This window comes from Crocodylus porosus, unplaced genomic scaffold (genome assembly GCF_001723895.1).
Source record: "Crocodylus porosus isolate Cpor-Errol unplaced genomic scaffold, CroPor_comp1, whole genome shotgun sequence".
Taxonomy (NCBI): domain Eukaryota; kingdom Metazoa; phylum Chordata; order Crocodylia; family Crocodylidae; genus Crocodylus; species Crocodylus porosus.
In genome coordinates, this window is record NW_017728906.1 from 146,350,219 (window position 1) to 146,365,859 (window position 15,641).

Genomic DNA, 15,641 nt, shown 5'->3' on the forward strand with positions numbered 1-15,641 from the left:
ATCTTTAGTTATGCAATTCAGGACCCATTTCATCAAATGCCACTGATCTTAATGTATTACCTGAAGCAGATCCAACTTGTAATAGCAAAATCAAATATAGCAAGAACTGTTAATAGAAACACTCATTTAACAACTAAACTTAAAGAAACTTAAAGAAAATTACAAGCTTGATGGTTTGGAAGGTTGCTAGAGGCTAAATGGTAACAATAGCACTGATTAGACTTAAGCAAAACCCAATTCCACACTAAGCCACTTGCTCATAGCCTGACATTTCAGACTGGCAGAACAGAAACAACTTCAAGTTATCTCTACGTCAAGAAAGGAGGATTCAGTCTAATTTTACTCTATAAACACTTTCATCTCAGGCTTTTGCAGATAGAAACCAAGACAATTTGTAGCTGTCAGTACACAAAAAGGAAGCTAATGAAGTGAAATTACTTGGACTTCAATATTCCCAAACTAGAAGAGGAAGAGGTGGCAGCAATTCCCCTTTCCCCCTGCTTATATTAAGGTCCAAGCTTATACACCATGAAAGCTTATCAGCACCATTCCATGCAAGAATGAACCAGCAGCATGATGTACTTTTTCCCTTTTTCTTAAGCGGTATCACTGCCGTCAGATCAAATAAGAAAGCAGAATTTGATCTTGTCTCAATGTGTCAACATAACATGCAGTCAGTAGTAATGACCCCTTTATAATGGAGATTTAGTGTATGTGTATTCTACAGTGAAGAGGTAAGTAACCATAAACTGACCCCTCTCTATATCCTGTGTTACTGCAGTTGTACCTACAGGGAAGGATAACAGCAGGGAATCCTAAAAATTCCTCAAATTCTCCTGCCTTGTGATTCCTTATCTGCCCCAAGGATGACAACCTCGCTCTTCTTTCAGCAGAGTGGGAGGTGTATTACTATATATTTGGAACATATCTTTTAAGTATCTGATGTACTTGGCCATTATTTCTCCAAAACGTGTTCTGATTTTATTGTTTTTCTTCCCCAAATCTAAAATCATATAGCTAAAATGAAATGAACCAATTTCTTTACAGAAAAAATATATTTACATTTTTATTCATAAGCCATGTTAAGAGCAAATCATTTTAACATTGTAGTTGAAAAGCGTGTTTACCCAAAGTTGCCAGATCTAATAAATTATTTAACAGGAATACTGGGCTTAAAAATAAGGCAATAATACTAAACAGCCCATTAAAGATCTCCCATCCTTAGAGAACAGAACCAATAACGCTAGTAGAAAATGTGCATTGTGATTTAAGTCAATCTACTTCCAAAAAACATTTAATGAATAGAAATGATGAAAAATATGCTTCCATTCCTTATTAATACCTGCAGACAAAGGAATTTGTAAAGCACGTAAAATGCAAAAAGGTGATAAATCCTAATCTTCAAGGGATCGTTCAGTGCTTCAAATCCAAAAAAGCTATGTCCATACACAATGGTCAGTATGTGAGTATAGGCAACATACAGATGTCAAGTCCACAGATTAGAATTTTTTCCATTCCATGTCATCAGGTGGATTTACTTCTACCTTCCTTTTTCCTACATCAGACCAGTTGGTGCTCAGAACGGTGCCTCCAGACTCCATCTGCAATATGAAGTAGTATTTGTTTAGTTAGCTGAAGATACAGCAGGAATTTAAGAGAACCTGCAGTTCTGCAGCAGCTAAATTTCTGCAGAAGTTGTAAAACCCTTCCCTACACAGTCTGAGCAATTAGACTAAAATGTCTTGAATTAAATAAGGAATGTGCACACACAAGTTCTGAAGCAGTTATTTTTAACTGAAGCCCAACATATTATACTGGTGGAGAAGGCAGTTGAATGAAAATTCTCAAACAACAAGCAGCTGCGGAAGATTTGATCATTTATGCCTGCTAACCCCAGAACTTCTGTTAAAAAAAAAAAAAAAAAAAAAAAAAAAAAGAGAGACTGCGACAATTTACAAGGAAGAATCAGGCCCTCATTCTGGCCAATCCTACAGACGCTTGTGATTCACAGGACTAACCGAACAAGGCAAGTTGCTCTCATTGCCAACAAATGCTCACAGCAGTGGTCAAGAACAGAACACAGAGATTGCTCTCCGTGTCCAAACATAACATTAAATTTAAAATTTTACAGCAATAAAATTCCTTGGAAGTACAGGAAGAACTCCTTGCCACTGTACCAATATCACTGTACAATTCAGATCCACTTTCACAAACCTAGGGGCCAACTTTTTAGCATCCAGAAACTTGCATGCAGATTAAAAAAAGGTCTTGTGATAAAACATACAAGCTCACAAACACACATTCTAATAGCAATTGGAGGCTGAATGTCAATTTGCCTCTATAGTTGTTATATTTGCCAGCATGGTAAAGATGATCTGATGTAAGCAGAGTTGACCCTAGCAGGGTGTGGGGCCCAGGCAAATCAGCCCATGCAGGGCCCCGCCCCCGCTCTGATCCCACATGCCCTGGACCACCTGTAGTGGCAGCGGGGGTGAGAGGGGGAGCGAGCAGCTGGACATGAACCTGGCAGTGGTGGCACAATCACTGCAGCTGCTCTACCCAACTCCGCAGGGCCCCCCAAAGCACAGGACAGTCACCCCAATTTGCTACCCCCTAGGGGCAGCCCTGACTGTATGAATACTATAAAAACAAGCAAAAACATTAAGAGAAGTTAAGATCTTACAAAAGATTTGTTCATTGCACGTTTCACTTCATCGGTACCATCAGAATAGATTTGCTGAAAGAGTTTGTTTAAAGCTGCATCTCCCTCTAACTTTTCATTCTTCTCCTCCTCTTTGATCTCACCCACCAGTTGATCCCAGTTCCTTGTATAATGAGAAGATGATGGATATAGGTGCTTGGAATCTGGAAAGAAAAAGGTGCAATCGGTTGAGTATCACTTGGCAATATCGAAAACATAAAATAGTTATCCCCTCCCCAACAGCGAGCAAGCAGCAGCAGGAACCTATAAAGAAAAATGTGGCCAGACAAAATTTGATCATCATGTTTTAAAATTAGAAAATGAAGGGAACAGAGAAAATGGATATTAGTAAAGCCTCAGTGAGCCTACCTTAGAAATTTAAACAGCTTGAAAGAGACTCACAAGGTACAGATTTAAATAACACCAGTGCCAGGACTTTTTTCTGAAAAACTGAGGACCTGATCCAATGGCCATTGAAGTCAGTGGTAGTTTTTCTATTCACTGGGTTTTGTTTCAAAGCCTTAAATGATCTCTTGAAGTTACCATGGCTTTAAAATTGAAGAAATCCAATGGGAAAGAAAAAAGCTGTAAGTCCTGACACCGAATAAGCCATTTTAGGGGTCAAACTGACTGAGTTGAGTTATCACTGAATATGGCAAGGGAAAAAATGCCATGTGGGGCTACATATGCCAGAAGCATCATGAGTCAGCCAAGTGACAACCATAAGTTTTGCAAGTATGAGGCTGCAAAGAGAACACTAATCTTCTGTTAAGTACCTCAAAAGACCTGGGAGGTACACTATAGAAAATGTAGCAGGCCACATTAGGTGACTAGAGAGGTTGATTTACAAGAAAAACTAAGCTACGTAGTATGCTAGATAATAAAGATAATAACGGAAGCAGAGTAGAGCAAAGCATACCAGATATGTATATATGACAGCTGTGGTACAAGAAAGCAGGAAAGTGTGTGCGTGTGTGCGTGTGACTCTTCCTGCTTTCTTGTACCACGTAACAATGCCTTTCACAGCTGTCATATATACATATTTGCTCTCCTCTGCTTCCATTGGTATGCTTATATACACACATACACAACTATCAGGAGCAGGAACTTCTGAAATAAATGACAATGGTTAGATTAAAAGTTTTCTGCAAGAAGTTCCTCCTCATTTATTCAGTTTTAAAATTAAACTTGAAAATGTGTGAAAAACAAGTCTGTCCTAACTGTGAAAGAGACCAAGCAGTCATAAGAGAGAAGATATGAAAAGATGTGTTACATTATGGCTCATCACCCAATACCTTTGTTACTGAAGGTAGACCAAAACCACACAAAGGATGGGAGAGCATCACTATTTAAACAGACAGCTAAGAGGATAAGCCCCTAAGGAATTCAAGATGACAGTACTATATCCCTCAGTTATAGGAAGTTATGCCCAGAGATAAACAGCTGAGTTCATAAGGCTGTGCTGCCTGGGGTACACCAATGAAGATTTTTGGGGTTAATATTAATTGCCGACCAACCATAATCAGCCAACACCAATCCGATTGCCAATATGAAGCCTGGCAACTTGGAGAGCATCTGGCTGGTAAGTCTGTTGGGGGGAAGGGGCGGGGAGGCAGATCGAGGCCCCGCTGCACAGCTGGGGCAGGGGGAAGTGGCTCCCACCACAGCACACACCCTGGGGGAGGCCTTGAGGGTACATGCCCCCTAGATCTGTATGCAGGGTGAAGGCAGGCTGCCACTGTGCGCTCTGGGTCTGAGGATGCACCAGGCTCTTCCTGGTAGGGGCTGAACTGTGACTGTATTCGGGGCAGGCAGCAGCAGCACTGGGGGACGGGGGCTTCAGCCACCTCAGAAGCACAGCACAGCCCCCTCACCATGAAGAGCCTAGGGCAGCCTCCAGCCCTGAGCACACAACAATAGCAGCACCTGCCCCAGCCTGCCCTTGCCCCATGCACAGATCCTGGGGGTACATGCCTCTCATGCCTCCCCAGGGGCATGTGCAGTGGCAGGAGCCACCCCCACCCCATGTCCCCCAACAAGCCACAGGTCCATCCCACAGCCCAGCTGCGCAGAGCCTGCTCCACTCCCTCCCTCGCTGCAGGGACCTTGATCTGCTCCCCTCTCCCCCCCCCAGACTTACCAACCAGATGCTGCTCTCCATGCTGTCAGTCTGCAATCCTGGCCACATATATACACGTGGCATTTAAAAAAAATCAGCCGCATTGGCCAAAAAAGGCCAAATGCTGATAATGCCAAAGACCTTTGATCAGTGCTGATGTGATACGGTCCAATGTATCAGTGCACCTCTGTGTTCTGCCAGTCAGAATCTATTCCTACTACCCAACAATTCATGAAGTTAGATGATCAATTACATCTTCATACATGCAGTGAAACACCTATTATTCCCCATATTTCAAACATATAAGATTTTCTTTTTAACTGGGGAAAAAAGAAAAAAAAACAGTAAAATATTTGCTTTTCAATTAAGAGATAAATGAGATCAGAAAACAAACCTGGTGTAAACTGTTTAAACTTAGGAGAATCTCCCTGCCCCTCCAGCTGCTCCCATCTTATGGCCTCTGGCTTCTTCATTTTTATCTCAACCTACAGAACAGAGAAGACATACAATAAAGAATATAACCCATTAATTTAAGAGGCAACCACATAGTTTTCAGATTAATTTGAAGCTGACCAAGTTGCAGGAAAGACAACGAACTGATATTTTAATTTATGATTTTAAAAACATCAAAACCATGCCCCTGTGCTACAATACCTATCCTACCAAATTAAGTTTACCCAGCTTCAGCAGGAATCCCAATTTATGACTAAAACCGAATGCTGCCGAAGAGCTATCCTACGTAGCCACATAATCTTAATATGCCTCTGTTCCACTTTTATTTCCTCATATTTATTACTTGCTCAATTCTTGTTTCAAATCATATTGCAAAGCTTTTAAAGGGTAGTGACTGTCAAGTACAAGGCTCCTGACAGCAACTTTAAGTTCTCCAGCATTACAAGTCAGTTACGACAAAGAAGTGGGACAAACTCATCAGACCTCAGGTTCCAATATCAGTATTTGAAGGTCCAGTATTTAAGGCACAATACTGAATTACAAGCCTAGTGATAGGCTCCTCCTAGGAAGAGCTTCTGAAAGAAATGTACTCGTTTGTGGTTCCATAGCTAAACAGTAAAAAAAAAAAAACCCCAAAACCCCCCCACTCAATCTCCAGCCTGTTGGAGAGAAAATTATCTGGTTATTCACCATCTTCTTTGGCACTGAAGGATGGACAGTGAAAAAAACCCTCATAAAAGTAACCTAAAGCAGGTATCTAAAGATGTAGGATAACCAGGCATTTTTCAAACCGCACCATCTAATTTTTGTTTGACTTTTAAACCACCACAAGCAGGTATTTTCCAGAGTAATAGGCAGTCAAGGTTATTTTGGTAAATCTGATATCTTTTATTAAACCAACTTAAATAGTTGGAAAAACTCTTCTAAGTTTTCAAGTACAAATACCCTTCGTCAGGCTGAGGAAGCATCTTAACTTTTCCTTTTGGCTACTCAACTACAAAATCCAAAGCAAAAATTAAAAGTCCAGATAAATATAGTCTTCCTAAATATGAAGAATGTTCTATTTCAGAACAAACCTGCACTGCTGAAATGCTAGTTTGCATGATGCTTCGTCAACTTAGTTGCATCTTGCTAAATATGGAGTTCCTCATTTTATCTGAGTATCTGAACTGAAAAGAATTCTTAGTTCTACCTAAAGCCACTATAACCTGGGGATCCCTGCAGACCTAAAAACAAAGAGACCTTTGTAAACCTAACCCCAGAGCTCCTAGCAACAAGCTGCTACATGGGTATCATGCCGCTCTGAAATCTGAACTTCTGTTTTTATCCATTCAAACTAAGCTGCAGCTAAGCAATCGTTTTAAATATTTTTTAAAAAAAGTGAATACCATCACTTGTTGAAATCTCTAGGTTCCCATTTTGAAGTCTGATATATTTACAATTGCATATACACTGTAAAATAAATGAAATATTTACTCATCACCCCTGCAGATCATCAACTTTCCCAATTTTTTATAGGATTTTATATAGATTGCTCTTTACAAATAACTTGGAAAAGTGAAAACAAAAGATTTACCTTTAATGCTAACTAATGAACATCCCTAAACCAAGCAGGGAAGGATTTCAACACACATTTTTTTTTAAATATACTCAGGCCTCTCATAGGAACAGCTTAACCAAGACTTCAACACATGGCCTTAACACAGGTTCCTTCAACACATGGTCTTATTCTCAAATGCAAGTTATCAGTGCTCAGGGGGTGTTGGCTGTGTATTGCAATACATTATAACTTGCCTGCCATCCAATAACCCCAGGTAACCCATCTACATTTTACTAGCTACATTCTGTCACCAGGTCACCATTCCCCGCTTCCCCGACCTACCCATCTCCCTTGCCCTCCGATCCTCACTGCCAGGCATTTGCATTTTCACAGACCTGCATTTTACATTTTGGTTTTATTCCACCCACCCAAGAGAGCACTCAAACACCAACAGATGCTCCTTAAGCCTGAAAGCTTACAAAGAACATTTTTTCTGACAAATTAGTTGGTCTAATAAAAGATAATCACATTTACCCAAAGAACTTTGTCTGCCAGTTATCAGTGCTGGAATACACTGTTGGTTAAAAAAATTCTACATCTCTCTTTCCACCAAGCCAACATTAAGTTCAGAACATATTTAATTATTTAAATTTTATTTTGGAATATCCAACTGAATACAGCAGCCATTGCCAAACAAACTGAAGTTATTTACTACGGTAGCTGCCTATATTTTTCAAATCAATCAAACCTATAGAATATAATAAAAAAAGATTTTAGTCAATGAATGTCAGCAACCTCATATTAAATGAAGCACTGAATCTTTAAGTGCTGCTTCCTGACCAGGTTGTGAACATGAACTGAAGTGGTGGGCCCTACAGCTCCTGGTTCTGCAGCAACCACCTAGAACAGTGGTCTCCAACCTCTTTATAGTGAAGATCACTTTGACACCCCAGGATCTACCACACCCCCCATGTCTACTCTGCCCCCACCCCCTACCCAGGCTCTGTTCCCACTCACCCAGCCCAGCCTGGATGGCAGGGGGCATGGCTCAGCCCAGGCATGTGTCCTGTAGCTCCTGATCATGGAGCCTCCGACAGACTGAGATAGACTGTCGGAGGCTCCATGATCAACCAGTCGATTGAGATCAACTTGTTGGTGACCACTGACTTAGAATAACCAAGCTTCATTTTTCAGATGAAAGTTACAACACTGTTGTCCATTCTATATTTAAAAAAATCTGCCTGAAAAAGGTAAAGAGACTTTGCTTTATATGCTTCTAAAATAAAGTTACCCTGGTGCACCAAGCTGTTGGTTTAAACAAATATGAATTCAGAACATGAAATCTTTTTCTTGTTTCAGTGTATTGGATTTGAAGCTAAACATAACACTTAGCTGTTTTTCCACAGTCTCACAGTGTTTTCCTTTCAACTACATTTGTCCTTTGATGCTCCAATCATTTACATGATTTAAAATTCTTTTGGACACTAAACACAATTCAAGTTTACAGGCTACACATTTAAGATGTTTCCTAGACTTGCATTCAAAAACATAAGAAGTATGAAATAGGAAAACTATTTCCCACTTCACCAACAAAAACTAAAATAAATACCTCTGTTTACACACACAAAAACAGATACCCTAATAAAGCTTTACTACTCTACTCTTACTTGATAACTGGAGATATAATTACTATAAAGATAATTTGAATTTCTCTCCATCACAACCTCCAAATATTTTATTTTTCTTATCCCATGCCTTTAAGATAGACATCCAAAAACTCTGACAGGATTATAAACCCGAAAGGAAATTACTAATGTTTTATAACCCCTCAACTATTTTTCTTTTCAACAGCTAAGAGCATCTCAGACCATGGACAGGTGTTGCATTATTGTAAAAACAAAAACACACAAATGCCCTTTTCCCAGCACAAAAAGCGAGCAGCCAGGTATTTAAGTGGTTTGTGGTAGAAAAAACAGATCCTACCACAAACTGTAAATGCTTGCCAAAGAATAAAGTTTTCTAGGACAGAACGTAATGCCCTACAGTCCTCTATTCTCCATTGCCAACTGGGAAGAAGAGGGAAAGCAGTGAGCTCCCTGATAGTTCACCTGTGGGAACCCTGGTGCTGCAGCTGCTTGAACAGGTCTTGGCTTTCCCAGAGACTTTAATCAGTCAATTCCTGCCACACTTTGAACAATCCTGGGATATACTAGGACTGTTCAAAGCAGCAGCAGGAATTCCCTAACCCTAACGACCCTCTCACACTCCTCCAACCTTCTCTCCCTGCCAAATCAGCACAGCACAGCACATGTGCACAGGATGGTGTTAAGGTTAGGGCCAGGAATTAAGGCCCCTTAAGCGCATGCCCTAGCTCCTGGGCAGAAAGAACCAGCAGCATACCTACAGGCTGGGGAACTCCCTTCTCATCAGTGCAGAGGCAGAAAAGGATCTTGGAATCATTGATGCCAAAATGAACATGAGCCGACAGTGTGGGGACACGGTCAGGAAGGCCAACCATGCTTTGTCATGCATCCACAGATGCATCTCGAGCAGGTCCAAGGAGGCGATACTCCCCCTCTATGTGGCACTGGTCAGGCTGCTGCTGGAGTACCGTGTCCAGTTCTGGGTGCCGCGCTTCAAGAGGGATATAGACAACATGGAAAGCATCCAGAGGAGGGCCACTCACATAATCAGGGGGCAGCAGGGCAGGCCCTATGAGGAGAGGCTACAGGACCTGAACCTGTTCAGCCTCCACAAGAGAAGGCTGAGGGGGGATCTAGTGGCCGCTTACAAACTATTCAGAGGTGACCAGCAGGCACTGGGGGAGTCCCTGTTCCCTTGAGCACTACCAGGAGTGACCAGGAATAACACAGTCACAAGCTGGCAGAGTAGATTCAGACTAGACATCAGGAGGCGCTACTTCACTATCAGGGCAGCTAGGATCTGGAACCAAATTTCCAAGGGAAGTGGTGCTGGCTCCTACCCTGGGGGTCTATAAGGGGAGGCTAGACCAGCACCTTGCTGGGGGTCATTTGACCCCAGTACTTTTTCCTGCCATGGAAGGGGGTCAGACTGGATGATATGCTCAGGTCCCTTCTGACCCTACCAACTATGAAACTATGAACACCGCAAAAGTCCGAGCAAGAACTAGGACTCTGGCAGCAGCCCTACCAGGAATGGTAGGGAAGAAGAGAGAAGTTTTTCTCCCCCTGCCACTCCTGCGTGACTGGGGGTTCTGTCTGTGGTAATTGCTGCTTTTCAGTAGCCACAGGCTGATCGCTGACAGCTTGCTCTTCTCCAGTAAAAGAGGGGGCAGGCTGACCACTCATTAGGCTCTCCTTGGTGCAGGAGCCACAGAGCAGTTCCCTATCACTCCCTGGCTTGCCTATGAGAATTTTGGAGATCTACATCTAAAAGGGGCTAGAACAGCTGTATGGCTCCCTTTTTGCCATGTTTTCCTAACTGAAAGTTTCCTGGAAATCTGCAGAGGTGCAACTGAATACCTGTCCACAGCTTCATTCACAGAATGAAGAAAAGCCAGTATTATACCTTTCAAAGCTGCTCACCCTTCCATCTGTGGAAGAAACCTGCACTCAGAGCTTTACTTTTACCTAAACATGCAGAAGCAAGTATTGAAAATTCACAGTGTAACCATCAAATCTAAAATTTCAAGAAGGAAGTTGTAGGGGAAAGCATGCATGAACACTGTAAGTGCAGCTAGTCTACAACAGATGCAAGAACAGAAGCAGCACAAGAGAAGTCTTACTAAAAACAAAGATTTTGTTATTAGTTTCAAGATACTTGCAAGGTTTATAGAGCTGCAAGGGAAAATCATTTTCAAGTGTCACAAACTACACTATGTAAAAACTGACTTGCAAATATCAATGAATATTCTCCCCGGGCTACAGGAAAATACAAGGTCCTTACTATTTTTGCTGCTCTGCAGCTTTTGCTCATTTTATTTTGTAAAATTTCTGGGGGTTTTTTGTTTTGTTTTTTTTTGAAAACACACTTTCCTCTTGCCCCAAGTCAATTTTACTACATGACAAGCAACAACAAAGGAGAGGGAGCTGCAGAACTAGTCTCAACATAAGACTGAAAAAGGTGCATCTAAAAAATGTCAACACCAGCAAACTAAAGTAAAATAAAGACAATGGAAGACACTGAGACATGACTCATGACATGATTAGATCACTACCCCATCTACTTTCAATCAAAATAACTCATTAGCAAAAGTGGCAGGCTGGAACAGAAACTGTGTAACTAATGACTTTCTACCACCACCATCCAGCTGTATTTGCCAGAAATATAAAGCTACAAGTATTTGTTTACAAGAAAAATCAAGTTTGTGTTTTTTTTAAACTAGAAGGCATTAGCATACCTAATAAGAAAAAGCTGAACATTACTTCACCATCCCCATAAATAGCATTAAATAAAAATATCTGTAAGCCAACTCTACTGAAGTTGGACTCCTGACTACACATATGATGCAAGCATGTCAATATGATGTGTAGTCAGTTGCCCAATTTCAAGCTATAAAGGAATTTTGGCTACGCAAGCAAAAAGTTGTGAGATGTGTTTCATGATTTTGACTCAAGATTTCTGACAAAATTCATGTCTTTGCATCTCATACCAACTTCTGCAATATACTCCTTGTATTTAACATTTGGCATTGCAAGCTGCCACCAAGGATTTTAGATGTTTTTAATGTTGATGAAATAAACTTTATTAAAAATTAACTGCATGTCTTAAAATTAAACAAGTCAGCTCAACTGTTTGTATATCAAAATTTGTTTAGCTAGGATAGAAGCATTCTGTGGATAGCCTAAACATGCCTGTAACTGGGTTTTGTCCAGTGTTCTTCTCTCTCCATGCAGGACATCCAGAATACATGTCTGACAAGTTCTTGACAGTGTTCTGTATTCAGCTCAAGGCAGGGGTGTCAAAGATACAAGAACCCTATCATTTGGCCCATGGTACTGCCTGTGGATGCTGAACCAGCCTCGTGTGCTGCATGCAGCATGTACAATCCCCAGCACACAGACCAGCCCCGCATGCTGGATTCAGCATGCAGGGCCAGTCTGGCATGGGTACTGCATGCAATGCATGCCCTGGACAGGCCCTTTATGTCACATGGGATACACAGGCCAGGTGTGTACTGCAAGCAGTGGGCAGGGTTGGAGCCAGCACATGCACTGTACAAGAGACAGTCTGTGGGCCTGATTAGGCCAATGGACCAACCCCATGCCCCATCCAACCTGCTGCTTTGGATCCAAATATTATTTTCAGCCCAAGCAGCACAAATTTCTCTCCATCCTGCTGACTGCTGGGAACAGTTCATGCAACATATTTGAGGTGATGGCTATGAGCAGTCTGATCCTTGGCTAGAAAATGAATTGCTTGTCAGATCTGAATTATGAAACCCAAAATGAGACCACGCCTGCAATGATCCACTTGTGCATTTCTATTAGCAGGTAGAAAATTCTGACTTTTCAGCAGGGGATAAGTTAGCCCTGTTTGCAGCTGAATCTTCAAGGATCACTACAGTTTTGCCGACGGGTTCCCCAAAGAGTTAATATCTCCAAAAGCCAGAGACAAGAGACCTTAATAACCCAAATTATATTAGAAAAAGAAGCATATTTTAAGAACAAAAGGGAAATTAGATTCAGCAGAGGTGTACTCTTCCCCTAGACAATAGTTAGCCAGCAGCTAGTTGCTGGTCAGAAGGCTTTCTATGTTCTACTGGCCTAAGGATTCTATACAAGTGTACGGTTCCTGGGGTAGGTAATTTCTCCAACAAATGGTTAAAAGCAAGGTGAAGGATGTCTGGCTTTCTTCTACAAAAGAAAATTCTGTCTAGGTTTGTGAAAAGTATTTAAGATTTATTCAAATTCTTTTTCTGCAATTTAAACTGTTCCCCTCAAGGAAAGCTTAATTATTACCAGTGACAAATGCATGTGTCAAGGTCTAAGATGAATTGACGGAGAAACAGTCCCTTAGTAAATTGAAGGTTACGTTTTTGTAATTAATTCTGAGAAGTAACAAAACAAAACAAAAATCTCACGACAAGATCCTAATGTTGGGCATCTTGAACATTCTGAAACATCATTTAAGAAGTGAGATAAGCTCTAATTAACATCTTTATGAATATATTAAACTAGGTGATTAAATAAAACAGAGTTGTTAAAACCTTGTCAGATTGAAGCACCGGGTACCCATTTATGCAATATTACTCATTTTGTCAACAAAACACTAATTACAGAGCAAAAGTATTTCTGGATTTCAGAAAGAATAGTACATTCAAATGTGTATTTTTAAATCCAACAATTATAAAATATCTTCAACACCCCAATTTCTGAAAGTCATTTATAAACCAGTGCTGTTAGCTTGCTAATAATTGACCAAAAGGAACCAACAAACACTGTGCGAATGTCAAGACTGCAGTCTTAAAAGCTTAAATTAGAATGGCTGAAGCAATATAAATTTAAAGTGAAATGCCGACTTCACTGCCTGATAGCATTTCAGAGATACTACAGTCACTATTTTAATTTTTATTAACCTAACAAAGCACATTATATGGGACAAATATCACAGACTATCAGGATTCAAAGGGACCACAGAAGGTCTCTAGTCCAACTGCATGCTGAAGGCAGGATCGTCCCAGACTACACTGTCTCAGTCAAATGTCTAACATGCTCTTAAAAACTTCCAAGGATGGAGATTCCACAGTTTTCAAGTAGTGTGTTCCAATGCTTTACCACCCCCACAGAGAAGTGTATATGCATGTACAAATGTACTATAGCTTCAGAAGCAGAACTTTATGCTGAACCTTTCACCAATAAATATTCAGCTATCCTTACAGAGATTAACAGGGTTGCTTTTTACAAATTTGTAAATTGATTTATGGATTATTGGCAGCTCCATCTGTATATGCATCCAACCTGCTCTGCACTTTCAGTTTTAAAATACCAGAGACATTAAGAAGCTCCAATACCTCTACTGTTGCAGAAGACTTTTGGCTAGAAAAAAAAAGCCTCAAGGTCAACTAAGGTGCTTTTACAATACAACTGCTGAAAATGATTGATTATTTCCCAGCTATGATTTCAATTACTCCTGTCTGAAATAAGCAGCAACTAAAACCCCTGAACCCTAGCTCCTAAAAATTAGGCCTTTGCAGCTGCAGTATAAAAATACACCTGGAATCTTCAGAAGAAGAAACCACATGTCTGCTGCCAGGGCACAAAGTAATGAAGAGGAAGTAGAAGCATCGTATACCAGATCAACGTCCTTCCCACAATGGATGGGCCAATGACATATCCTTCTCATAAGTAAACACCATTTGGGAGAAAAGCAGATGAAAAACCCTGGATTGCGTGCATAACCAGCAGAATACAACTTCTAAGCCATTTCTGCTAACTTGTTAATTCCACTCATTTCACAAATGTAACACAAGCTAGCAATACCCAACAATAATAATGCATTCCCAAAAATGCGGCCAGCACCGCCTCAGTGTATTGTATATGCTACTCTAGTAGCCAATTTAAAGATGATGACAATCAACCTGCTGCCAGCTAATACAACTAAGTTCCTCAATACAAATTGCAGAAGACTACAGGAGGCCTGAAGATTCAGGATTCTGACCCTTCTAATGATGTAGGCTGAAGCATTATAAACATATTATTTATGCATTATAAGCATTATAAAATAGGGATCCCGGTTCTCTAATAAAAAGAATCCTCAATTTTCAAATTAAAAAGCAACCCAAAATCCAAATTTTCCATGACTAAAATGAAACACCACAATATATCTATATCTAGCATCTATTAGATACCTATTTTGTGGTGTTTCATTTTAAAATCACAGAAAAATGTGAATTTGGGGGTGGTTTTTTATATCTGAAAATTGGGTGCGTTTTTTTTTGTTTTTTTTTTTAAATCAGAGAAAACCAGGATCCCTAATTATAAAACAGTTGCAAAAACGGTTTTCCCTTTTTCCTTTAGAAACCTCTAGGACATGAGAGGATTGGAACAACTTAAACAACAAACAAGTTTCTATATGCAACACTAGTTGGTAAATGCTTACTATGTTCTCTTACATATAACAAGTCCCCAAATACTTCATGCGTCCTGTTTTTGGAAGGCCCCAAGAAGAAAAAAAAAGATCTTACCATGGGAGTACAGTAAGTATCTGATGCCCAGGTTTAGCCATTGACTGACCCCTGCATGACAGCTCAATCTGGTATGTGCTGCAATGTCAGCCAGTTGGGCAGCTCCCCAGAGGTCTGGAGGATTGGCTTTGGGAGCCACAGCAATTAACATCCCACCTCCCCGGCTGCCATTCTGGGAGCACTGGAAATGAATGCCATTAACAGCAATTACTGCCATCACAATTTCTGGCCACCATCTCAAATATGCACTTAAATTTTCCCCAGCTTTTTTTTTTTTTTTTTTGAGGGGGTGAAAAGATGGAGGGTGTGGGGGAGATTCATATTTTATTGAAAAAATACTGTAGCACCCCTGCACCGCCATCATAGTCATTGGGCAGATGAATCAAAGGCACTTTGACTCAAAATATCCTTATTTACCAACTGATATACTTAGCGAAGTTAAATACTTTTGCTCTGTTTCTTAAAGAAAGAATAGGGGAATAAAATAATGACATCTGCACATAAAAATTCTACATAAGCATATGCAGTAGAAGGTTCTCTGAATTTTGGATAAAAATGCTGCATTCTGGCTCCCTCTGCTGGAAAGACATCTTTAACACACTAGGTGTTATTACAGTTAACTCCCTCTACAATTTTCGGTGTAAGAGGCTAACTGAATTTG

General features: G+C 40.5%; 1 protein-coding gene across 3 annotated transcripts in view; it reads right to left on the bottom strand.

The window, feature by feature from the left end:
* Positions 1-588: 588 nt before the first annotated feature.
* Positions 589-15,641, bottom strand: part of SUGT1 (SGT1 homolog, MIS12 kinetochore complex assembly cochaperone) — a 47,932-nt gene continuing 32,879 nt past the window's right edge. For all 3 annotated transcript variants that reach the window (XM_019529843.1, XM_019529842.1, XM_019529844.1), the window contains 3 exons: positions 5,215-5,305; positions 2,684-2,865; positions 589-1,601 (listed from right to left, as the gene is read on the bottom strand). In XM_019529843.1, coding sequence (XP_019385388.1) covers positions 1,500-1,601; positions 2,684-2,865; positions 5,215-5,305 — 375 coding nt within the window. In that variant the 3' untranslated portion in view covers positions 589-1,499. The remainder of the gene's footprint in view (positions 1,602-2,683; positions 2,866-5,214; positions 5,306-15,641) is intronic.